The sequence below is a fragment of the Protopterus annectens genome, chromosome 8.part0, assembly GCF_019279795.1.
Source record: "Protopterus annectens isolate FY-2018-M chromosome 8.part0, PAN1.0, whole genome shotgun sequence".
Taxonomy (NCBI): Eukaryota; Metazoa; Chordata; order Ceratodontiformes; family Protopteridae; genus Protopterus; species Protopterus annectens.
In genome coordinates, this window is record NC_056741.1 from 322,275,889 (window position 1) to 322,301,788 (window position 25,900).

At 39.0% G+C, this 25,900-nt stretch overlaps 1 protein-coding gene across 2 annotated transcripts in view; it reads right to left on the reverse strand.

Annotated features, from left to right (window-relative positions):
- Positions 1-25,900, reverse strand: part of PTPN13 (protein tyrosine phosphatase non-receptor type 13) — a 1,949,788-nt gene that overhangs the window by 800,059 nt on the left and 1,123,829 nt on the right. For both annotated transcript variants that reach the window (XM_044079819.1, XM_044079818.1), the window contains 2 exons: positions 18,010-18,138; positions 14,599-14,692 (listed from right to left, as the gene is read on the reverse strand). In XM_044079819.1, coding sequence (XP_043935754.1) covers positions 14,599-14,692; positions 18,010-18,138 — 223 coding nt within the window. The remainder of the gene's footprint in view (positions 1-14,598; positions 14,693-18,009; positions 18,139-25,900) is intronic.

Genomic DNA, 25,900 nt, shown 5'->3' on the forward strand with positions numbered 1-25,900 from the left:
GTAACTGAATGTTGAAGCTCAGTGCCACATTCCAGAGGTCCATTGCCATCCGGCATAGAGGGTATGAATGTGTGCCTCCCTGTTTGTTGATGTACCACATAACTGTAGTGTTGTCCGTCCTTATCAGCAGTTGACCCTGTCGAAGAAATGGTCTGAATGCCTGAATTGCCAGTTTTACTGCCAGCATTTCCTTTTGATTTATGTGTAGGTGCAGCTGGTCTTGAGTCCATAAGCCTTGTATGCACTTGTCCAGCATGTGTGCCCCCAACCGAGGTCTGAAGCGTCTGTTGTGATGGTCTGGCTTGGTTGAGTGCTGTGGAAGGGCAGTCCCTTGTTTGTTTGACAGGCCTGAGCCCACCATTGGAATTCTTGCTTCAGGCATGGAATTATTGGAATTTGGGTTTCTAGGCTGTGCTTGTGCTGAGACCATAAATTCCTTAGGTACCACTGTAACTTTCTCATATGTAGTCTGGCATGTGGAATCAATATTATGCAGGATGCCATGTAACTGAGAGCTTGTAGGACTTTTCTTGCTGTTAGCTGGTTCTGCTTTGTTAATGCCATGAAGTAGAAAGGGAGTTGCTCCTGTTTTTCTACTGTTAGGAATGCCATTTGTTTTGATGTGTCCAGATCTGCACCCAAGAAGGTTATCCTTTGGGATGGTATCAGCCTTGCCTTTTTTATATTGACTGTGTATCCCAGGGCTTGTAGTAGATGAATGACCCTTTGCAAATCTTTTGTTAATTTGTTTTTCTTGTCCGCTTGTAACAGGCAGTCGTCCAGGTAAGGGTAAATTTGAATTCCCTGAAGCCTGCAATGAGCAATTACTGATGCCAGGCATTTCGTGAATACTCTGGGCGCAGTAGATAAGCCAAAGGGCAATGCTGAGAATTGATAATGCTCTGATCCTGCAAGAAATCTGAGGTATCTTCTGCAATTTGGTCGTATGGGGACGTGCAGGTATGCCTCCTTGAGATCTAGAGTTACCAGCCAAGACTCCTTGCCCAGCATGGGAAGAAGCTGCTGTAGGGTCAGCATTTTGAATTTTGGAACAATGAGGTATGTGTTTAAAGCGGACAGGTCGAGAATAGGCCTCCATTGGTTTTCTTTTCTTGGTACCAGGAAAAGTCTGGAGTAAAATCCTTGCCCTTGTTCCATAGATGGTACCCTTTCTACAGCTCTCATCCTTAGTAAGTGAGTTATTTGTTCTAGAGCTTCTGTCTTCTGATTTGGAGGTAGGTTTGGTGTTCCTCTCTTCCTTGGTAGAGTATGGAAGTGAAACCTGTAACCTTGGTCTATTGTCTGTAAAATCCATTTGTCTCCTGTGATGTAATGCCAGTTTACTGAAAATAAGGCTAGCTTCCCGCCTAAGGGTGCCTCTAGTTGTTCCCTGGTAGGCGGTGCCAGAGCCAAGTCACTGTGATTGTCCTGTGGAAGTGGTGGTGGTGGCTGGATCTGTGGCTGTACCTCGCTGGTTGTTAGCCTGCCACTGACGTCCCCTGTAGGCACCTCTGGATTGACCCCTGCCTCTTGAGCGTCTATTCCTGCCTCTCGGAGCTCTGGAGGTGTCTGGAAAGGACCAATTCTTGGAAGGCCAGTTCCTGCTAAACCTTGGAGGCTGGACCTGCAAGAAATCCTTGACTGTCTGGACAGATTTTGCTTTCTCTTCCACCTTCTTCAGCACCTGCTGTGCAGGGGAGCCAAACAAATTGAGCTTATCCATGGGAGCATCTAGGAGCTTTGATTTAACATGGTCTGGTAAGGACTGTTCTTTTAACCATGCATGTCTTCTAATCACTGTGCCAGTCATGGCTGATCTAAAGGAAGCCTCCAGTGCATCATAGCCGCATTTTAAGGAATGATTACTGACCTGCTGAATGTTATGTACCATTTCCTGTACAGATTTTTGTCTAATGGTTCATCCGAGGACAGTTTTTAGTTAACTGGTCTAACATAAATTCCTGATACTGAATCATGTGGAATTGACAGTTCAAGGCCCTAGCTGAAAGAGTAGCAGAAGTGTAAACTTTTACCCCATCTCTCTAAGGCCCTAGATTCCCTTTCAGAGGGAGGGTTTTTGGTAGAGGTAGCTGCTACAGCCTTGGGTCCCTGGGAGATAATTTCGGGATCTGCAAAAGGGGCCTTATACAAATGATAATGTGTGTCCGGAACCCTGTAGTACCTATCGGGCTTAGCAGGGGCCGGAGGAAGAGAATCAGGAGCAGTATAAGCATCATTAAAAGCATCATCCACAACAGTAAGTACTGGAGGAATGGCTAAAGGCCTATGCTGTGGCAAATGCAAAAAGGTTCTAAGCCTTTTCCTAGAGTCTGAAAAATCCTGGCCCTGCCATTGAAATTGTTCCCTCATAGCATGCAAGGTTTCCCCAAAAGAAAATTCCTCAGGCGGAGAGGCAGAAGGAATGGACTCTTCTGCATCAGAGTCCTCATAAAGAGAAAATGGGGCTTCTGGAGGGTCTGAATTATCTGATTCATCAGAGGAGCCATCTGAAGAAACTGGCTCAGGGGGCTGTACTCTAGTCCTCTTCTCTGGAGGTGGGTGAGAGGCCCTGTCTGGATGTGGTTGGGATCCCCGGATCAAAGAAATGAGATCCTCTGCCAGACTAAGCATTTGTGAACTAGAACTGGGCCTGTGAGAGGGGGTCTTAGCAGGCACAGTTTTGGTAGTTATTGCTGCTTTAGCCCTGGCAAAGGCCTTAATCGACATGGATGCAGGAGGCCTAGCAGCTCCACGTGCAGGGGTAGAAATATCCAAAGGGATAGTATCTGATAAATCCTGTGAACCTGCAGGAGCAGGTGGGATTTCAGTAGCAGATTCAGTCAAGCTGGATGAGGCCTCGGTAAGTGGCAAGCTTTCGGCCGAAGGAAGAACCGTGGACTCGGTTTCAGCCGAAACCGAGACACTGCTGGTTATTTAACCGCGGTTTGGGCTGAAACCGCGGACCGCGAGTGTCGGTCCTTTTCCTTGCGTTTTTTTAGAAATTTGCGTAGTCGGAGTATCCGACGGCATAATGTAAGCAAAAGCGGAGCCGAAAAACTCTTCAGCAAATTCAGACCGGCGTCTAAGCGTTCGTCGGTTGAAAGAAGCACAGGCTAGACAAGCTGCTACGTCGTGGTCTGGGCCTAAGCAAGGTAAGCAGTAAGAGTGGAAATCTTTATGAGGTATTTGTTTCCCACAATTTAAACAGTTATTCACTTTTTCTGACATTGGCTGAGGCAAGAAAGAGTCCCCAACGGGGTACTTAGCTTTTTAGAAGTCTTCGGTACTTGTAGTAGTAATCTCTGGTTCTGACCGACCGGCACTTGCGAACAGCTTCTGCTTCGGGTGCCACGCGGCAAGAAAGACTGGGGAAAATGGCGTCGGCTGATGCCTTTATACCCGAAGAACTGCAGCTATGACGTCGGGTGAAGTGCGACACCAGCCGAGGCCAGACCCAGACTTTGGAATCCGGCCGACCGAAGGGCTGCCTGACGACAGGACAACCCATTTGTAAGGACTGCAGATGCATCCTTGAAGGACATGTATACAGGAACCTTCCCATCTAAGGAAAAGAAAAGACACCTGACCTTCTTGCATGGAGTCCTGAAACTGAATTTTGCTAGATGATTATTTAGAAAGGAGGCAAAAAGATCTATCTGAGGAATTCCCCACAGACTGTTCAAATTTTGGAAAACTCCACTGATTCAGTTTCTATTCATGAGGGTCTGCCTTGGTTCTACTAAGCTTTTCTGCCACACAATTTTGCTCTAATGGAATATAAGACTCCTGTAGAGTGAGGCTGTGCTATAAAGCAATAAAGATCTGGTCCCCCCTTGCTTATGCATCACATCACTGAGGTACTGTCTGTAACTAATTGAAGAGGTCCAGGGGGCCATTACTGATTCAGAGAGTTGAGAGCCCTTATAAGAAGCTAGCATCTCTCTATTGTTTACATGTTTTGATCGGTCTTTCTTGTTTCACATACCCTGCAATTTTACACCAAATGACACTGCTCCCTAAGGAAAGTCTGACAAGGCTGTTGTGATTAACTACTTTGGAGCATGAATAGAGAATGTGAGACCTGGATTCTGAGAAATCTGATGTCTTAACCAAGCAATTTACCTTTTCCCAAGTCCTGCTGGGACCAAAGAGATTTCCAATACCATTGTATCATTTGCATGTGGAGTCTTGCAAGAGATACCATGACAATCATGGAAGCCACGGCACCCAAAGTCCTGACATATTCCCTTGCAGTGACAGAAATCTGAGCGGAAAACACCTGGAATAGATTTAATTATATATGTATTTTTTCCTGTAGAAGAAAAGCTCTTTGTACGAGATGTCAAGCAGGTACTCCAGAAGCACAATCCCATCTGATATAGTCAAAATAGATTTTTGAATAGTCTCTTGTAATCCCAGCATGTGTAAGAGGTCTCTTACCCAGGTGAGAGATTCCTGACACTCTGAAAAAGACTTTACAAAAATAAACATTCATCTAAATATGGAAAATGTGGGTACCGTGTAGCCTGCAGTGGGCTATAACAGGAGTTTGACACTTTGTGAACACCCTTGGAGAACTGATAATGTTATCCAGAAACACAAAACATTAAGAAAAATATGAAATCTGGATAAAAGGAATATAATATGACTCTTTTAAATCTAATGTTATTAAAACACTCAAATGAAGATGAAGGGGTAACAGGCTGTGAAATTAAAGCATTCTGAATCTGGGCACTATAACTGATTCAGGAAAGAAAGATCCAGAAATGGTCTCCAGGAAATTTCTTTCTTTGGCACCAAAAACATTCTAGAGTAAAATCTTTTCCATGACTGAGGAGGAGGAACAGGTTTAATTACCCCCAAGACAGCATATGAAGTAAGACAGAGAGTAAGATTAGGAAGTGGTATGACAGATGAGGAATCCCCCGGAAAGAAGGAATTTCCTCTCACAGCCATCTATATCTTAGATTGATGTCAATCAACACCAGTTTGCCTGAAACAATCTGATGCCGAAGACCGTGGCAGGGCTAGTCACATGGTGGCGAACACTGGCTCTAGATGACTGTCACTGTAGAAGTGACAAACCAACACTATATGCAAAAATGTGAAAAAAAGGGTAAGTATATTAGCAATAGTGGGGTTGGTTCTGTTTCCAAATTATATAGAAAATCAACATTTTCAAATGATTATATTCAATTCGGAAGTTGCCACCCACCTTACATATTTAAGAATGTAGTCAAAGGGCAATGTGTAAGAGCTGCCCGTATGTCATCCACTAGAGAACTTATGATACAGGAATTGGATATTATATACCATCTATTTATGGCAAGAGGTTACCCTAAAAATATGCTTGACGATGTAGTGGAATATGTAAAACAACAATGGGGTATTAAGTTTCTTCCGCTATTAGGAAAAGGATGGTCTGATATTAACAAAATTGCGAATAAACCCTCAGATAGGAGAGTCTGTGTCATTATGTACAACACATACACGAATATAGTTAAGGAGATTTTACGCAGACATTGGACCCTACTCTCAAGTACAGAAGCTATTGGACCTTTAATAGGGAAGGATCCTAATATAGTGTTAAAAACAGGGAACAACATTAAGAAAATAGTTGAAAGTGGGGAATATAGAGATAGAAATGTTACTATCAGAAAGGGTACTAAAAAATGTGGAACATGTGGACAGTGCAAGTATATAAATGAGGAAAGATCTGTTAAATTAGACAATATCACTAATAGCATATGTAAAAATAGAACAGGGAATTGTAACAGTCAAGGAGTTGTTTATTTAGCCACCTGTATACGCTGTTCAGCATACTATGTAGGCAAAACCGAAAGTTAAAAACACGTATTTACGAACACATATACAAAATTAATAAAGGAGATGCAAAAAATGCTCTAAGTAAACATGTTATTGAGAAAGGTAAAGAACACATGTTTAGGTTTGCCATCATAGATCAGGTAGTAAAATCAGCAGACAGTGGCAATTGGAAAGCATATTTAGGGTCTTTGGAAAGTAAGTGGCAAATCTGTTGTGACGCCACAACGCACCCTGGACTTAATGAGTTTATTAGCTTGAAACCCTTTCTAATTTTGGGGTTATGATATAATAATAATTTTATATGTAATTTTTTATGGAGTTAGCGCCTTTCCTTATTTTAGTCTTAAAAGTCAGTAGTGATGGATTTTTTATGTGATATATGACAGTACACATATATTTCATATTTTAAATTTTATAGATATTTTATAGATATCTTATAGATGTATAATAATATAATATAATACAGTATATATATTAGCAATACCTTCTGTTGCATTACATTGCAGTTATTTTAAGATATGGTTTGGGAATTATGAATTTTTTCAGTACATTTTCCAGTAAGTAAGTACACATAGGGTGATGTATTATTAGTCAAGTAGACGGATGCTCTTTTAAAATAAATGATTTAAAATAAATGCTTTAAAACAAATATTAACTGCATGTTGTAGCATTGTATAGAGTTTAATATGTTTTAACATTTATTTTTGGTTTAATTAACAATTTTTGGCGCCAAGTGTGGTATAAATAGGGGCTACGAAATCAAGAAATACGAACAAAAACTGTTAAACGTTCAAAGAGGAACCAAACAGGAAAAACTTGCTGAATTCCTTGGGTTTTAATAAATCCACCACCAAACAAAAAAAAAAATTTTTTTGCCCAAGGTCTTTTGGATGTTCTTTTAGTATAATATGTTAAATTATTAAATAGAATTTGTTGCAATAATTATGAATGACCACTGGATGGCAATGTTTTATTATTTGATTTTAATGTTTTGGTCACCAAAACTATTAAGGAATTTTTTAATAATAAAAAATATTTTAATTTAGTAATTATGATAACACAATGTCAATATAAATGTAATTTATTTGATTCATTTATATTTCAAAGTTTTAAAAGGATGTATTTACAATTAATTTAAGATTCACTATATTTTATCAGCACTAATTTCACTTTAAAATGGTTCAAAAAGTTATAAATTGAATCTAATTGGATTGATTGATTCTAATTAACTAAGATATAAAAGAACTTTGTAATTTGATGTTTTCTATCTGATGAAGTGCATATGGTGAAACGAAAACGCAGTTGTGGAATAGCGTTAATACAGATTTTGGCGTGTACGCTGTTTTTACGTATTGACTTTTGCTTGTTTGGTGGTGGATTTATTAAAATCCAAGGAATTCTGCAAGTTTTTCCTGTTTGGTTCCTCTTTGAACGTATAAATAGGGATTAATTACATTCAGTAATGGTTCTGAGGAAGTCTGTTGTGTACAGATGAAAGCGCTTAACCTGGTTGCTACTTGCCTTTCTGTGCTTATATTTACTGGTGCTTGCATTTTTGTTGTGGATTAAAAGTGGATTTTTTTCACCATACCTTTGCTGTGGGCTTTTTCCTGTTCTGTTCGAGCCTAGAGTTACAAGTGTCATCGTTTTTTACATTTTGGTTGTGGCCATCATTCGTTTGTCACTGTAGAAGTGACAAACCAACACTATATGCAAAAATGTGAAAAAAAAAGGGTATGCAGATGGATAGATGGAATCTGTTGCCAAAGACAGAGAAATGGAGATTTAGATAGTCTGGAAGGGATAATGGAATGCCCAGGTGGAAGGGGGTACAAGGTCCCTTATACAAATATACTGTCTTGTTTGACCATAGGTTGTTCTTGGGGGGGTGCTTTATTTTTGGAACATCCCCAACTCTGCTTTTAAACATCTGCTTAACAGAATTCTGTCGAGAGTGTTTATTTTGTTTCTTGACAAAATCAGATGAGGGAGCACAAAATCCCTTGGTGAATTTAAAGAAAGAGGGCTGAAAAATCTGAGAGATTCCCTGAATCAGCTTACCTCTCTCATTAAACTTTTTGATGACTTCTGCAGCAGAGGGGCCAAAATCTAAATCTCTATACAAGTGAGGTTCTGAGAATGTAGCCGAGCAAACCTCATTAAAACAGTACCGGTGGCAGCAGCAGCTCTGGAATTAGTATCTGCAGAGTCATAAATACATTTCAAACAATAATTAGTAACCTGAGAAATAGGAGAAACTAAACTACACAAAGCAGATTTTTCTTCACAACAGGAAACTGAAGCCAAAACAGTCTTCATACTGTCACAATCAGGATAAACTTTAACATATGAGCCTGACAGTTAAGAATTCTAAAAATTAAAGCAGCAGAATCATATACTTTTTTTCTCCAGACTTATCAAATGCTATACCATCCTTATCAGTAGGAGAAAGATTAGAATTAACAAAATGCTCGGAAGGAAGCTGGATTAACATGTTGGGTCATGTCTGGGACTAATGTATAAAAACTTGAAAGACAGGGGTACTTCATAGGTTCATAGATTACTACTAGGCTAACTGCACTAGTCAGCCATTTTAAGCCTAGCCAGTTATCCCATTTGACAATCAAACCCTACCATTATGCCAAACCTAACTTTAAATTCTATCTGCTTTCATAGGGCAGCAGCTTCTCTCTCAGGGAAACCACAGGCTGTGACAAACGCATCTTCCAGTTCTGACAGCATGGGGGTGATGAGTGAGGATTTGGTAAATTCCAATTTTAACAAGTCTTAATATGTTTTAAGGGACTGAGAAGCCTCAGTATTCCCCTACTAAAAACACTGACTCATTCTGGAAATAGTCTCAAAGACCTGAGGAGAAAAGGCTACCTCTGCCCCTTCACATTCCCCTACAGATTCCAAATCTTGAACTTCTTCAGGGAAAAAGGAATACATTTTTCTTTTACCGGAAACACCTTACAAAAAGGGTCAAGTGCCTTTACTAGGCCCTGAGCCAAGCCTAATAAATTACTCCTCCCAGTATAATTGATGCAGGAGAAGCTAAATGTTTAGTTTTATGGCTCTTTTTGATAGGAAAGTCAGGGCAAACAGACCTGGTATTGCCAGAAACAGCTTCCCCAGGGATGGGCACAACATTCTGGCCAAGCAGGGGGGCATATTTCCTGTCCCCTCTTCCATGACCAACAAGAATGGCTCTCCCTTGCCCACTAAGGGGGAGCCAAACAGCTCCAGAGGCTGTACCTAACCCCTGGTCCTGGTAGCTGTAGTGACAACAGCAGAGGGATCCAAAGAAAAAGAAGAGTGGTCTGAGGAGCCAACTTTGGCCATAGCACAGACACTCATCACCAACTAAGGCAAATTACCAGCCTGAGCCTGCTGTGTGGCAAAGGCTGCTTAATCCTTTTCCCTGTCTTGCTAGTAGAACATTCAACCAAAGGACTGGTAGTTTGTTCCATGTTCAAGTCAAAAGTGGTGTTGGTCTCTCAAGGAATCAAGGAAGCTTTTTCTCACAAGAAAAAAAAAAAAACCACAGTAAAACACTTTAAACACTTTCCCCCAGCCCCAAAAAGTTTCTCCAAAGTAAAAATGGTTTAAAACAACTTTTTTACCACAAAGGTAAAAACAGCACTCTTATTTAAAAGTGCATAAAAGTCACGAGACAGTCAAGGAAAATACTTTTTCCAAGCTTAAAAGTACTTGTTTCTCACAAAAAATGTAACTTTAAACAAGTTTAAACGTAATGTGGAAGGTTTTCCCCAATGAGAACTTCTCGGCCCACCAACGGAACAAGAATTAGAAGACCACTGATCACCAAAAGCCCATAGAAGAGCACTCTCTTCTCAGTGGCAGGAATGCTCTGAAGGGCAAAGTGCCCAAACTTGTATGACCTGAAACTTCCAAAGCTGGCCAGCTTTTATATCAACCATTTTGGCTCACATGCTAATGTGATATACTGTGGAAGACAGGCTGTAGTGTCTGATTTGTCTGGCTTCTTTCATCAGCTTTAATTTTCAAAGTCATACCTATCAACTGTACAGATTTTCACAGAATGTCCAGATTTTTACCTTATATTTTTGGTGTGTTCCTCCTAAAATCTGTACTTTTCTGGCAAATGGCTGAGGACTGAAGTCATTAATGACAAACATTTGAGTTTAAGACTCGACATCCTTCAGAAAATTCATGCTAATGCAAAACCTATTATTCTATCAACTTCCTAAGTTTGTAAGAGCAATATTTAAAATCTGTCCTTATTTGTCCCCCCATCATTTTAGGCTTTGTCCATATTTTTTGCTCTAAGAGGTTGAGAGGTATGGACATAGCATTTATAATTCTGTCTTTTTGGGTGCTTGGATGATGTGTAGAAGCTCTTGGATCTACTTTTTCTGGTTTGTACAAATCTGCTTTACAGAATGACTGCTATTCTGGTCTTTGTTTAATCAGAGCTGCTCAGTGTTTGGAGAAGATGCCAAAGAATATGTGGAATTTTGCTTGCCATCCTAGGCAAAAAAAATATTTTAAGTACTATTTTCCACTTTTACTGCTTGTCTTCACTGCATTATTAAAGATTTCTGTTCCATTTATTTTTTCCTGCATTGGTTTACAGTTTTAAGTTGCATTTTTCCATTGGTATTAAGGACAGCTGTTCTGAAACTGTACTGCTCTAAATACAGTGTATCTGTTGTTGCCAATACTTTTAGGCATCTACTTTGTGGTTCCCAAACACTTGTAGAAGGAGAGGGATGATTTTCATCTATCTGTGTTGGGAATTGCTAGTAGAAATCTTACTGTGGGCTTATTTGATTGGCCTGAGGGTAAACCTAGTTTAAAAGTTGCTTTTTCAGCTTGCATGTAAGCCTCGCATTTGTGTGTATCTTGGCTCACTTAATCAGAGCTGCTCAGCATTTGACAATGATACCAAGAGAGTTTGTGGAATTTTGCTTGCATCTGAAGCCATCTAACTTGTATATAAGCCTTGTTGCGCTTCACACAGCAGTGGTTAATGATGCTCTGTATAGTCGCAAGCACCCAGAAGTTGTATTTTTTTCCCTACAAGAACCATATCTGAAATTTCCCACAGTCTCATACTGCTCAAAGAGCTGCATCAGTTAGCTGTAGATTACACTACTTAAAGCAGTCAAACCTCCTCCAGCTGCAAACACTCTCCATTCTATTCCTTTGTAAAGCACATATTAAGAACCAGCAACCTAGGATAGACACTTTCCTGCTATCCCTGCATTCATCTTGGTGGACATGGGCATCCTTAGGCAATGTAGCAATTGCCTTATGTACACGGACAACCACTTAATTCTGGAACAGGCAGATACAGTATACGAGAGATATAGTTCCACAGTATCACTGGAGGCAAGACTCTCAGATACAGACACAAATAACATAAAACAGATTGTTAAAGACATGCATAAAACACTCACCACACTAAGGATCAGAAACATAGACCCACATATGTGGAGGTGTTCATATGTAACTTACCCAAAACTCAAAGGCCTCTTAGACGCCGTCCTCAGCAACTGTGTGTACACACAAATAAGACAACTCCCATCACAACACAAAAAACTACTCCACATAGTGCCTCAGTTACTGAGCCTATAAGCAGTAACACCACACAACCCAATATTTTGGTCATAGGAGACTCCATTGTAAGACACACTGATGTCCTTCTCACCAGGCTGAATGAGAAGGTCACAATTAAGTGCCGATCAGAGGCTGGGATTTGCCAGATTACACATGCGCTCAGGTCACTATACCACAAGTACCAGTATGACTCAATCATAGTCCATGTTGGCATAAATGACCAGAGTTGGACCTCCCTGAACTACACAAAGACATAAATGATGGAGATCTCAGCATACGTGTCGCAAGCTGGTATGAGCCTAGCATTGAGTAGCATTCTACCATCTCCAAGAATTATGCCACAACAGCAACAGAAAATGACTGACTTTAATAATTGGCTTAGCTACTGGTGCCTCACCAAAGGGATCTAGTACTTGTCAGCTTGGGAGAACATGACTGACAGGCCATGCTACTTTGCTAAGGATGGTCTGCACCTGTTGCCAGTAGGCTTTTGGATATTGACCAAATCACTATCCTCCCGTATAGTGTTTTTTTTTTTCTTTTGGTACTGCCAAACAGATAAACCTACCAACATAGCAAAATATACTCATGATGAGCTAAAGGTATTACTGCTCAGTGCTAAGAGTCTCAAAAAAAAAAAAAGCTAGAAACACTCCTCACCCTGGAGAATGCTGATGTCTGTACAGTTACTGAAATATGGTTCAAAGACACTGAAACCACCCCAGCAGTGCAAGGCTATAATGCTTTCCATACATTCAGACTGCACATGAAAGGACAAACGGTGGAGGTGTATCAATCTACTTAAAAGATAAGCACACCTCAAGACTTCTCAAACAATATGACACACACAAGCTATGTTATGTCAGACTAACCACAGGTAAAATCCCTTGCCATATCCTTGCTAGTCCTCCACCATGACCCAGGAAAACCATATCTCATACTTGAATGTACTAGAATATCTAAGCATTTAGACCAACACCATACTCATGGCAGATTTCAACAAGCCCTCCATTAATTGGGAAGCTTACATGACAACTAAATCCAGGTTCAAATATTTCAGGAGTTTGTTATTGTAAATGCCCTAAAACAGCTAGCCTGCACTCCCACTTGGCATACAAACATTCTAGATCTGGTATTCACACACCAGGGGGGTGTTGCACCCCCCCCCCCCACCAAGTTTAATGTCCTCACTGGTTAGATCGAATCACAAAGTAGTCTCCTTTGAAATAAATATAAAGCTAGAACCCCTATTTGACCCCAGTATCTTTAACAAAATTTTCTAAGGCTAACTACCTCCTGTTAAATGATGGCATAGCTAATTTCCAAGCTCCCAAAAACCCAGAAAATAAGGAGGCCTATGCAGAGGCGTACACAAAAGCACTGTACAACCATATAAACAGCTGCAGAGAAACGGCAGTGCTAGACTGAAATAAACCTAGGTCAAACTGCAAAAACAAGCCATCCTGGAGCACCCCTGACATAAATATGTTGTATAAAAGAAAGAAAATCCTGTCCAGAAGTAGGACAGGGCATGCAACACAGGGCAAAAATTCTTTCATTAGTTTAAACAAGCTTGTAAAGGCTCTTGAGTCATTAGCCTAGTAATCTCTTATGAAACCTATTAATCTATCTGCAGGATATAACCCATATGGCTTAGGCTACTACAGTAGTGATCAATATGAAGAACATCTGTAGTTATTTAAGGGATGTATGTATCGCTCGTCTTGATAGATATTTGCGTGTCATGTAACTGGGATCACTTCAGTGGTTATTGATGAAAGCCATAATGTTCCCTTTCACTCTTCTGATAAAATTAACAAGCATCTTATTATTTACAGCTAGATCTGAAAGACTATTTAAGAAAACGACATTGTAATAACATTTGCCAGATTCTAGTTTGAGAGAGGGGTTCAACAGTAACTAAGGCGCTAAATATGGACTACATGGATATACACAGCGCATTCAACACACATGAGCCTCAAACAAAATGTTTAGATTCCTTTGCATAACCCATATGAATTCCAAGTAAAGGTTTAACAATGGCTTACCTTGACAAAACCTGAAATAAAAAGGGGCAGATGTAATTTTAATATCTTAGAATTACTACTTCATAACCTTAAAAAAACATTCAAGGCAAAGTCACTATTAACTCAAAGTACTATCTAAAATTTTGCTACCAAATCTCTGAGGGTCTGGCCAAGCACATAGCCTGAAATATGCAGAAATTCAGTATTTCTTAGAAGACAAGTAGTTATGTTTGATGTTTCCATATCTTTATTCGTGATTACTTCTCCAATTTCAAAATACTTCCTGTGGGTGTTAAGTGACTTCCTCTGACGTAAGGCCTGCCTATAAGGCAGGATTTCATTGGAGTGGGTACTTAAACAAAGACCAAAAAGTCTTAGAATCAGACTATATGTAATACAGCAGTTATTTTTGTAATACTGTCTACACAGAGCAAAGCTTTCCAGTATACCCATAATTTAGTAGCCAGATGAACTGGTAACAGGTTCAAAATGTGCTACTAATCCCCATCATTTGCTTATCAAAGTGGAGCCTTTCCTACTTTTAGGAAGATGGCATACATGTGAAACAAGACAAGCACACCACATAACAATGCTGCTAACTGATACCAGTCAACTGATTCTTTATATGAGCCCCATTTCTTCACCAGGAGCCAAAAAAATCAAGTTAAATCTTCTCTTCCTACCACCCTGTACAAGGAAAGGAGATTTATACTTTAGATGTGTGATCCTTAGATCCTTAATGACCCTCAAGCAATGCAATCCCATTTCCAAACATGGAACATCAGTGTTGTTCAGGATTTAGAAGCCATATATTGGATTCTTGATGGTAGCCATTGTTCAGAATTTTCACACCAAACCTTCCATTAAGACAATTTTTACAACCATTGGTGGTGACAAAAGTTAACATTCTACAGTCCCTGAATAATTTATTTCACTGCTATGCAGCCAAAGAAAACTGCTCAAATCACATATGCTAAAGCATTGAAATATTCATTACTGACAAATGTCTATTTTGATTAAATGCAGCAAAATTAATTTCTAGTAAAGCAAAGCAAACAAGAAGAACCTATAAGATTACTTAGTGTTTTAGAAAATGACTAAATTACAGCAAAATATGTGACAAATAAAAAAAATGCACCTTTTTGAATTCTGCCATCCCTTTCTGCTGCTCCATTCGGAATGATGGCCTTCACGTAAATACCACCATGCTTCACACTTGTGTTTATACCACCCTAAAAATAAAAGAATATGGTGGTGAGTAAGAAAATTAGCCTTTTATGAGGAAACCACAGTTCTAATTCATTTGTGAAAATCACAAGATTGACAAAAGTGAACTGAAGCAAAAAAGCATTTTTCACTTCTCTGTATAAATGCAACTGTATGAACTTCACTTGCATATTTTCCATAATGAAGTAATCCTGGGCAGTCCTACTCTTATTCTCTTATTTATTGTAGATATCTTCAACAGGGGTTCAAAGAGGAAATCCTTACATAATGGGGCATTAGAGATTCCCGATTTACATTGTCTTTTGGAGGATCCTCAGCCAGGCATGCCTTCTTATGACTGTCCCCATGGACTGTAAGATGCATCCACAACATCGCGACTACATTTCTCGGAGTGTTTGGGTACCTGGTAAGAGGGATCAGATCTTCATCCTCAATCCTCACTACCTTTGTCCTCAACTGCTCCAATAGGGTTTGTTGGTAAGAAAGCATGTATTACTGGCAGTTTAAAAGCCCTGAAAAGCCAGAGTAGCAGCAGTGTATATTTTCTTCCCAAATCTGTTCAGAGGTCTACTCTCTTTGTCATTTAAGATATGGTTCCTGGTAGGAGCCAAAACTGCTCCGTTGCTAGGATCCATAAACATCCCATCTAGATCAGATAAAGAGTTATTGAACATGTCACTAATGAGTACAGAGAACACTACACATAATAAAATGTTAAGTGCTTTCATTCTTTAATTCCAACAAGAATTTCCTCAGAACATACGTAATCATATGACACAGCCATTTATAGCCTTCCCAAAATATCACACGGTGTAACTAAAGCCAATGTCATGAAAAGATTAAAAGTAATTTATAACTTACTAAAGCAATACTCATATATATACACACATACAAATATACAAAAAATAATACTCAGTATAAAACTACATTAAATGTTAGATATTCTTTAAAAAAACATCGGATGTTGGTACCAGTCCAGGTAGTTTATCAGCACTAAGGTCCAGCTGTCACCTATCTTCCTTATACACCAAAACAGTATTTAAATTACCACATGTTGACAGTTGTATGCCATTTAAGAAGTTTCACTGTTTTGAACTTGACCAACAGTCACTATGGTGATGATTTAAATAGTATTATGGAGTGTAAGGAAGTTAAATGGCAACTAGACCTTCATGCTCATAAACTACTTGGACATAACGGTTTTATCAACATCAAATGTTTGTTAAAACTATCTAATATTTGATGTACTTTTACACGAAGTATTAATTTTTGTATATTTTATATGTTTATTTTTATATGTATTTCTTTAGCAAGTTATAAATGATTAATCTTTTCATGAGATTGGCCTTAGTCATATCATGTGATACCTTTGGGGCTATAAAATTATGTATGTTCTGAGAAAGTTCTCACTGGAATTAAAGAACAAAAGTGCTTAACCTTACATTACATGTGGTGTTTTCCATACTCATTACTGGCGTTTTTCTTTTATTAGTTATTTGGAACCACACTCCAATCGGCTTGTTTGCTAGTTTCTTAAAATGTACGTCTGGGAATTCTTCACCCATAGGATCGTTCACCCTTCCTGAGAGCAGGGGAAAGGCAGTCAAGTTTAAGAGATGAACTTTTAAAGACATCCCTATAAGCAAGTGGGGGAGAGGCATTTGAAATACTGGCCATTGGCCACCTGCAAGGCAGAATATCCCAGGAGTGAGGACTGCAACAGTAAATATTATCAGTAACATTAAAAAGAATGTTTTTATAATCAACATTTTTTTTTTTTTTTTATTTTACATTTGTTGACCGGGCTAGTCTAACTGGATACATGTCCATTTTCAGTAGAGGCCCGGAGAGAAAAGCTCCAGGAAAATATACAAAATTAATAGAGGTTATGACAAAAACAATGTAAAAACAGCAATTGTTACATAAAAACATTATAAAAAAACATTTTTTTTTTTGAAGATGAACATAATTATTCTACTCAATGTAAATAATAACATAATCAAAAATCTGTAAAGGGTAATATACTAAAGCAGGTACAATATACATGTAAACATAGATTTGTATGCAAAACATAGTATACTGAAACATAGAGAGGGAGGATTGTAAAGGATGTAGGATGAAAATTAGAGTAAAGGAAAAAAGTTAGTCAGGGTTGGTACAGGAGCATAACCAGTGTTTATTGAGAAATAGTTTTAGATTCCTTTTAAAAAGTGAGAGAGAGATCTGAGATGTAAGGTCAGGTGGTAGTTGATTCCATAATTTTCCGACAGCGTTAGAGAACAAGGAGTCACCTGTTGAGTGTTTTGATTTGGTAGTATTAATCAGCATTTTGTTTGAAGAGCGTAGCTTCTTGAGATTATTATAAGGTGTAACGAGGCTAGAAAGTATTGGAGTGTTGCTGGGTTGATACAGGGTCTTGTGGGCTATTGTAAGTTGGTGGAATTGAAGCTGGTTAAGAAATGCTAGCCAGCCTAGTTGTTTTAGATTCAGACAGTGATGAGCATGTTGGGGCATGATGGTCCAGGATCTTTAAGAATGTGGAATTAAACTATTCAACTGCTTTATTTATAGGGAGAGATTTTAATGGTGTCCAATTACATTGTTTAAGTTCTGTTTGGAAAACTCGGGGTTAAAATGCTCTTTGGTGTGTACTGTTCTGAAAGTGTTAGGGAAAGTTAGGTTGGTTTTATGTCTGATAATGTATATTAGCGAATGGTCACTTAGGTCGTCTGGAAGAGTTCCTGTTGTGTAAGTTTGATGAGGACTATTAGTGAGTATCCAATCCAAGGTAGTATCTTTATTGTTAAGTCTATTAGTTCTGGTAGGGGAGTTTATAGTTGGGGAAATGAGAAACTATATGTCAACTGATACAAAATGGAAAAGAGATTATGCATGTCATTTTAATAACAGCAATAAAGATGCTTAAAAACAGCATGAGTATTTGAAAGTTGTAAAGAGAAAACCTCAATTTCTGCAACTGAGTTCTGCATGTACTGAACAATGTAAATATATTTTACAAACAGAAATGGATCAGAGAAAACATGTACAGTACAGTACATTAGCCCACAAGGGCACTTAGTTCTAAAGTTCACTACCTGGAAAACTAATGCAGTTTTCTAATGTAAAGATGACATACTGAGTGTAAAGATGCCTAGCCCTTTGACAAAAACTCTTGCAATTCATTTCTGATACATTTGACAAAGTATTTTTAAGAAATGTTTATTTTCTGATGAGGAAAGCCTAACAAGGGAAGCAATCTGGATCACCATTTAATTAGCAGTAGAAATAGTGAAAGGAGAAATCACTGGCAGAGAACAAGTACCGTGACACTGATGCCCAGGCTGTGATCCTTCTTGGAAAGCTCTACTTCAAAGACGTCTCCAGGCTTAAGCTCTGCTGATGACTTTGCTTGGGAACCTGTTTTTCTTGCTTGATGTACTGCTAAGAGTTCCTACATAATTGAAGAAACATTAAATTCAGTAAAGTCAAAGTTATGCTGCTTAGAACTATTAAATCTGCCAAAAGTACAATCACTCTTTCCCTATGTGTTATAAGCCTGTCGAAACATTGTGCATTCATGTATCTAAAAGACATGCTAATGGATTTGCTTGTTAAGTAAAAAAACAACTTCAGATAGGATATGGGTTAAAAAAAAAAAACTTAGCCCATTAAAGTTAAAACTTTGCTGGTCACCAGTGTACAAACATTTACATGATGTTAAGTGATAAAAAAAAAAAAGTGAAAATGTCAAACCCGTGGAAAAAAGGTATATAAAAAAGTCATGCCGCGAGCAATCCGATGTAGATCTTCTCATAAAACAAATAAACACTGTGAAATTATCAGAGGTTCACAGATTTTCATACAGTTTAAAAGGCAGAGTAAGTCCATGGGCCATAATCACCTTGCCAATACCAAACCACTCTCATTCAGCACCTTCTGCCTCTATGATGGCAAACCAAATCAGGCCAAGAATGAATTTCTGGGCACCCATCCAGTCATTAAGGTTTGCCTTGAAAAAACATTGGAACAATATTAGTCAATAGAGCAAGGGAACCATAACATGCCTAGTCATATACATCTTTACACAGAGACACTTAAAAACTTGCCAAAATAAGTGAGAGTATTGCTCTGTTTTCTATGCAAGGGAAGACAATTCTAGATGTGGGGAAAGTGTTGGAACTTTTTTTTTGAGGAGGTGTAGGACATCACGGAGGGCCGGGTCCTTAAAAGCATGGAATGCTAGACATAAATCACTGGGCAGGAGTCTAGATTTTTTTTGATTTAGATATACAGATGTACTAGGCTAACTGCTCTTGTGGGCCATTTTAAACCTAGCCAGTTACCACATGTAAGAATCAAACGCTGCACCTTGTATCTGTAAGGTAAACACCTTAACCATTATACTACCCTCCCATCCTAAAGAGACACAGAATAAGGACAGAGTTCAAAAGCCTGACTTGAAAGCTAAAGAGCATTCATATGGCAACCATTTCAGTTATCCACTGCGGTTTTTCCTAGCTGCAAGATGTGTTTGGATGGATACATCCTAAAAGGAGGCCTGATCATGGTAGACTATAGACGAATGACAACTTTTTATGGAGTACATGAGATACCTTAAGTTATTAATTGAACTAAACTGATGTCATATGATGGTCATATCAGTCTAGAGGAAGTTGCTATATATTCTGTAAGCTGCTGTCAAGATCTGTTTACCAAAGGTGACAATACCATTATTTGTAAGATCATTTCTAATATACCATTAATTTGTATGTTTTAGCCCTTGTTGTAGTAAAGTGGTGTCAGATGAAGAGCAACTGACAACACCCAGCCGGCAGTCCTCAGCAAATTTAGTTAGTCATATGTCTAGCTAAGTCATAGTGAGATCTATGAAGTAGATGCAAATGGAAAACATCTTAGTACTGAGACCTGAGGAATGCCACTAGTCAGCTTTTTGTTTTGTATTTTAACTACATGGGGTTCTACTGATCAACAAGTTTGCTATCCATCTTACCACAAAGGTCTAAACATTCAGGTCTTTAAGCTTATTTACAATTCCAAATTGGGAAATAGTGTCAAAAGGCTTAGCCGGATCCATGCATGCTCTGTGAACTTCATGGCAACTTTCTACAATTTTAGTGACTTTCTCAAAGAGGTTTATTAAATTACGTAGACATGATCTTCCTTTGACAAAACTATACTGTTGTAGGCCTTAGGCCTATAGCAATCAGACTTTTTTTTATACTGGAGCTTATGAAGTCAGATATAATAATTCCATGGATTTCCAAATTAGACTTGTTAGGCTGCTGGCTCTGTAAGTACTGGGATCTCAGTTGGGACCCTCCTTTACAGGGACCCAATGACGAAAGTTTGAACATTGTTAGACTCACAAAGGGGTTCTCAGTGGGAGTTTGTGAGTATCATGGCTTTCCTGTGAGACCACTATGGTTCATACTGGTAATGGACTATATCAGCAAAAGGAAATTTTGTGATAGAACCACAAAGCTACTGTATGCATATGATGTGGCAGTACAGGCAGACTCTGAGCAGTAACTCCATCAAATAATTGGGGACTCAAATGCAAAACTGAAGGCACATGGGACAAGATTGTGTATAAACAAAACAGTGGCCATGGCAGCAAATGGGGTGACTCAGAAGAAGCTCTCTATCTGAGATACTGGGTGAGCAAATTGGTGTAACTAGGGAAATTATTTTTCTGAGCTATGACACAGAATCAGAAATGCCTAAACATAGTAAGGCCTTGACGAGTCTAATTATGATGGCTGCCAAAAGTGTTATTACTTGAAAATGAAAATGGAAATGAAAGTCTAAACCAACTGTACTAGAAGTAGTGAATCTAGTAACAGAGATAATGCAACTGGAATTGACATATTTAGAAAAGGGTAGGAGCAAATTACATAGAACAAAATGGGAACTGTGGGAAAATTACATATGGAGAGGAAGTGGGATTAAAAGAAGGCAGGATCTGAATAAGCTATGTAATGTTTGACTGACAATGACTGGGTAGATTACAAGTGATGTGTAATGTCTGCAACTAAAATTATGTCAATACGGTCTGTGATGCAAAATGCTTGCAAGTTCAATAGCAATGAGCCATACTTCTCTAAAATACATAGAATTATTAGAGCTGTGTTTATTATTCCTGATATGACATTTTGGAACTATTTGACAAAAATTAATAATGAAGCTTTTTCAGATGTAAATAAAAAAATATTTCTAAAATCTGCAGGAAAATCTACCTCTTTACTTTATCGAAAAAGTCATATGTGGAAGTACATACATAGAGCTTTTTTAACTCTTCATAAAGTTGCAGCAATATATAAATCACCAAATTTTAATTGCTGGAGATGTGATGAATCTTTGGATGGGTTCATATAGCAACAGAGTGCAAAATAATACCTTCTTTGCGGATAGAGTTCAAAAATTTTCTCAAGCACAGTGGTCAGATAAATGTATAAACTCTGTGATCTTATTCAGTCTCCAGTCCCAGATTCTATCCCAGTATCATAAATGCCTCTTCTTTTGTGTATTTTAGCTATAGCTAGAAAAGTTATCACAAAGAATTGGAAATGAAAACCTACCACTTCATTTACTGAAGTTTATTGAGCTAAGAGTGTAAAAAAGAGTTGTTAACTGTAAAAATGGGAACTCCTGATGTCATTCATCAATACATATCTTAGCAAAAAATTAAGCAATTTACTTGAAAAGTATTAATGCTTTTGTTTTGTATAAGGAAATCTTGTTATGGATTTCTGTAAATAGTTAAAAAATTGGTATGTTGTAAAAGTTTTTGATTTTATGTTTTGTTATCTTTAAAATCTAATAAAAAGTTTAAAAACACTTTCAATATGGTTTGTTTTCACTGACATAAATGTAGAACAGCCTATGTCATATGCGATGACATAATAAAAGATGCTACTTGTTAAAAAAAAAATAGAAGGGAAAACAAAGGAACAGGAAAACATTTTCAAATATCTGGGAGGGACAACTGAAGAGAAGTGTGAATAACATGGTCAAAGACAGAATCAGAGGTAAAGCAGCCAACTGGCACAAACAAAAAGTAATACAAGACAGAAGAATGCCAAAGTTGAAATGTAAGCAGTAGTGCAACCAGTGCTTCTGCATGTCACAGATACCTAAACAACAAAGGCACTGCGTTTTATACTGGATACAAAACTCATAGGCTGCAACAGAGGGGCTATGAACATATGCAGGCAGTACAGTCTGAAAAATGACAAAAATGCTCACAGAATATAAAGATACTGTACTCAAAATTTCAGTCCCTGAAAAAGTTGAGTGTGCTTATGGGAAAACTGCTACTTTAGAACTGTTAGCGTGGAGGGAAAATTGTTGGCAGTTGAAACTAAATGCTAGAGATTTCCCTGGTTTAAATGAAATGGAGATTTCCAGTGTTATCTCCCTTAGGTGTTACCCTCCACCTTAAGCAGTACTTTCTCAAGGTACTACTCAGATATACACACACAAACACCTATCTATCTAGTTTCTATTTGATAATTCATTTTCTTTAGTGTTTTCTTCATGGAGCCCATCAATTATTGATTATAGCAGCCAGTTTTATGCACAAAACTGTAGCTGGGAATGATCTCAAGATTCTGTATTCTGCTCCCTTTCTCTTAAATGTTCATTAATTTCTGCATTTCATATTTAGAAATTACTGTATGTCTTTTATACTGTACTGTACATTCACTACACTGAATTGGAGTTTCATTTTCATTTAAAATACTATTCTGTTTTGTTATGAAATTATTTATGCTCTGTTATTTACTTTTGAACAGTGCATCATTTTTCATTAATGGACATCTGTACCTGTGACTTCCCTCCTCTCGGCCAGTAATCAAGGAGCCTCAATCCTCACCAGTAACACTGGTGAGGGATGTTCACTAGGAACCAAAATAGATACACACAGTATTTCCAGATGCAGCTCTCTGCATCAAGCATGATTTCCCTTAGGAGCACAAAGGGAACACAATCCCATCCTGGGGCTGGGTTTCCCTCTCTCTCTCACCGGGCTCCAAATAAGACTCCCACTGACACAGATGTAGACCTGAGTCTACATCCGAGTGTTCCAAGCCAAATACTCCACCACCCTCTCTGTGAAACCAATGCTCTGTATCCCTGCTCCAAATAGCTGACACAACACACTCTCTTTGAAATTTGATTTTCACACACATACACACACATGCCCACACACCTAAAGCTGGCACAGATTTACCAGCTATACCCCCTCTGTCCAGACTATAAGGTAGATACTGCCATCAGAACACGCCAAAGCCAGATACTCTAAGGCTCTTAAAAGGGTACCCAATTATACTGAATAACATTAATACTAATACAAATTGTAGTGTTTGACCAATGCAGCAAGGCTTTCAGGAGTTGCCACAGTGTCACCAAATAAACATAAGTACTCTCAACTTTTGAAATATTCTGTAAAAGACCAGCTCCAATGAAAAGTTTAAATATATTTAATAATACATAACAAAAGAGCATGAAAATGCTAAATATCTACTTACAATAAAAACCAGAGTTTCAGAGACTGGTTGGCATAATGGTTACGGTATTCGCCTCCCATGCACAAGGTACAAGTTTCAATCCTGACCTCCGACCAATGCCTGTTTGGAGTTTGCATGTTCTCCCTGAGTCTCTGTGGGGTTCCCAAATTCAAACCAATGGGTACAATACCCAATATAGGAATATATATTATAATGGTAAAAATTAATTTATCCATATTCATTTAGCCCAGGTTTGAACAGAGCACCCAATTTCGTAATCCATAAGGCTTCCATGGTATTAAGTTGGAAGCCTTATGGATTATGAAATTGGGTACCCATTGGTTTGCACCAAGCTTAATTGTCCCATATTTATGTGACGAGTTCATTTTTAGAATACTTTTCCTTTTTCTGGAATTTTTTGTATAACAATAGTGACAATCTTTTTTATGGTTGCATATCTCTTTAAATCTCATAGTATTTAAGGATCATTAGCACACATTATCCTGAATTATTTTTTCCTGTACTGAAGAAGGCCATTGTGTTGGCCGAAACCAGTTTGCAGTTTCTTGCCATTTATTTTTATATATGCCACAATAAATTTCTTTTTATTGCTTGCTACAACCTTTGTGCTGGCTCGTTTTGTGTTTTTGGACATTTTGGTTGAGCCTTGCACTGAGTCCACCTTGCGTGTCTTTTTTGGTTTGACAGGAATGAGAACCATAACCTGCTGTCCCACAGTATACTCTCAGGCTCAAGCATTCCTGTCATTCCAGAACCTTATCTGTTGTTTAGCTCATGCCAGGTTCTCCTGGGCCAGGCCCATGATTTTCCCTAAGCCTTGTCTGGACGTTTAGGTCATATGCCACAAATGACTCCTTGTGGGATACACACTCACCTTCCCACTCATCATGAATCAAATCTAAAGGCCTCCTCACCCTATGCCCATACAGCAACTCAAAGGGTGAAAAACCTGTGGATTCCTGGGGTACCTCTCTGTATGCAAACAGCAGATGGGGCAAATACTTGCCCCAATCTCTCTCAGACTGGTCTGCAAATGCCCAAAGCATGGTCTTTAGTGTAAAGGTTAACCTCTTCACACGACCATTAGTCTGTGGGTGGTCTTTAAATGTTTTACCCCACAGCGCTCCCACAGACAAGCTAGAATGCCTGACATGAATCTGTCAGTCAGTATTTCTCTCCAGAAACCTACCATGCTGAAAATCTCTAACAAAGCATTTTCCAGCTTCTCGGCCTCAATAGAGGACAGAGCCACCACATTATGGTATCTAGCAGCATAATCTACTACGACCAGGATATACTTCTTCCCTGTGTAACTTAGGGTACTCAGAGGCCCCACAATATCCATAGCTACCCTCTGAAACAGCTCCTCAATCACAGACAAAGGCATCAAAGGTGTTTGATCTTGTCTCCTGCCTTGCCTACTTTTTGGCACTGCTCACCAGTCCCGCAATTGCCTGTTACATCCCTTGCAATCCCAGGCCAATAAAAGTTCTGCATAATATGTCTCTTGGTATGCTTTATGTCCATATGACCTGCAAAAGGAAAGTAATGAACTATGGTTAGAAGTGCCAGATGGTAGGATCTGGGCACTACCAACTGCTGTATTACCTCACCTTCTAGCCCTCCACCAGGGGCCTACTCTCTATACAGTAACCCTTTGTTCCAGTACACAGACTCTCCCTTTTCATGAGAATCAGGTGCCTCCCTAGCTACCTCCCTCAAGCCTCTTTGTGTAGGGTCTGAGAGCTGAGCCTGTCTCAATTCTATCTTTGTGACCCTTCACAGCTCACCTTCAACAGGAAGTCTAGTATCTTCTGACAGAGGTGCCTGCCAGCCTGGGTACAACCACTAACCTCTGTCCTTGCAGTCACTCTGTCCAAGGGAACATCAGTACCTACCAGCAGCTGTGGCTCATCTTCGGACTCACTGCTACTGGATCGCTCCTTCCCTAAAATAGCCACCTCACCATCCCTGCCTTTAAGTGTGGGGTCTATCTGGGTCTCCCTCAGGCTACCAGACCCACATGCCTGTCTCCGTGCCTGCCTGTATGTAACTGAATACACACAATGTACAGCACTGTCAAAATCATTCCCTATCAAGACATCTGCAGGGATATCCTCAAACACACCTACTTGCTTGCTTCCTTTTCCAACCTTCCAGTCAAGGTGAACCCTGGCCAAAGATATTTGGAATGGCATCCCTCCTAAAGCTGTGACTGAAGTGGACTGCCCAAGCAAATACTGCACCTCTTTAACCACTGCAGGCTTCACAATGGTTTTGTCAGAGGCTGTGTCTCTCTTAGCAGTGGCCTGTTTTCCGTCCACTAAGATAGGTTATGAACTCTGGTGACAGTCTGGCACCTCTGTTGTCTCTAGACAACTTACTACTGGCATACTGTTATTCCTACTTGCTGGCTTCCCTACCTTTCTTCCATGGAAATCTGTATGCTACATGGCCCTACTGGTTACATTTAAAACATCTAATGCTTAATCCTGGACATGTACCTGAACTAGTGGCTTCCCCTGTTACTGATGAACTCTGTTGTGGTAGAAAAGACTGCCTACCATGGGTTCTCTTATATCCATGTGCAACACTGGGTATCCCCTTCTTGTGCAGTGATGCCTTGCTTGTTAAGTAGAGATCCCCTTTTTTCCCCAGCTCATT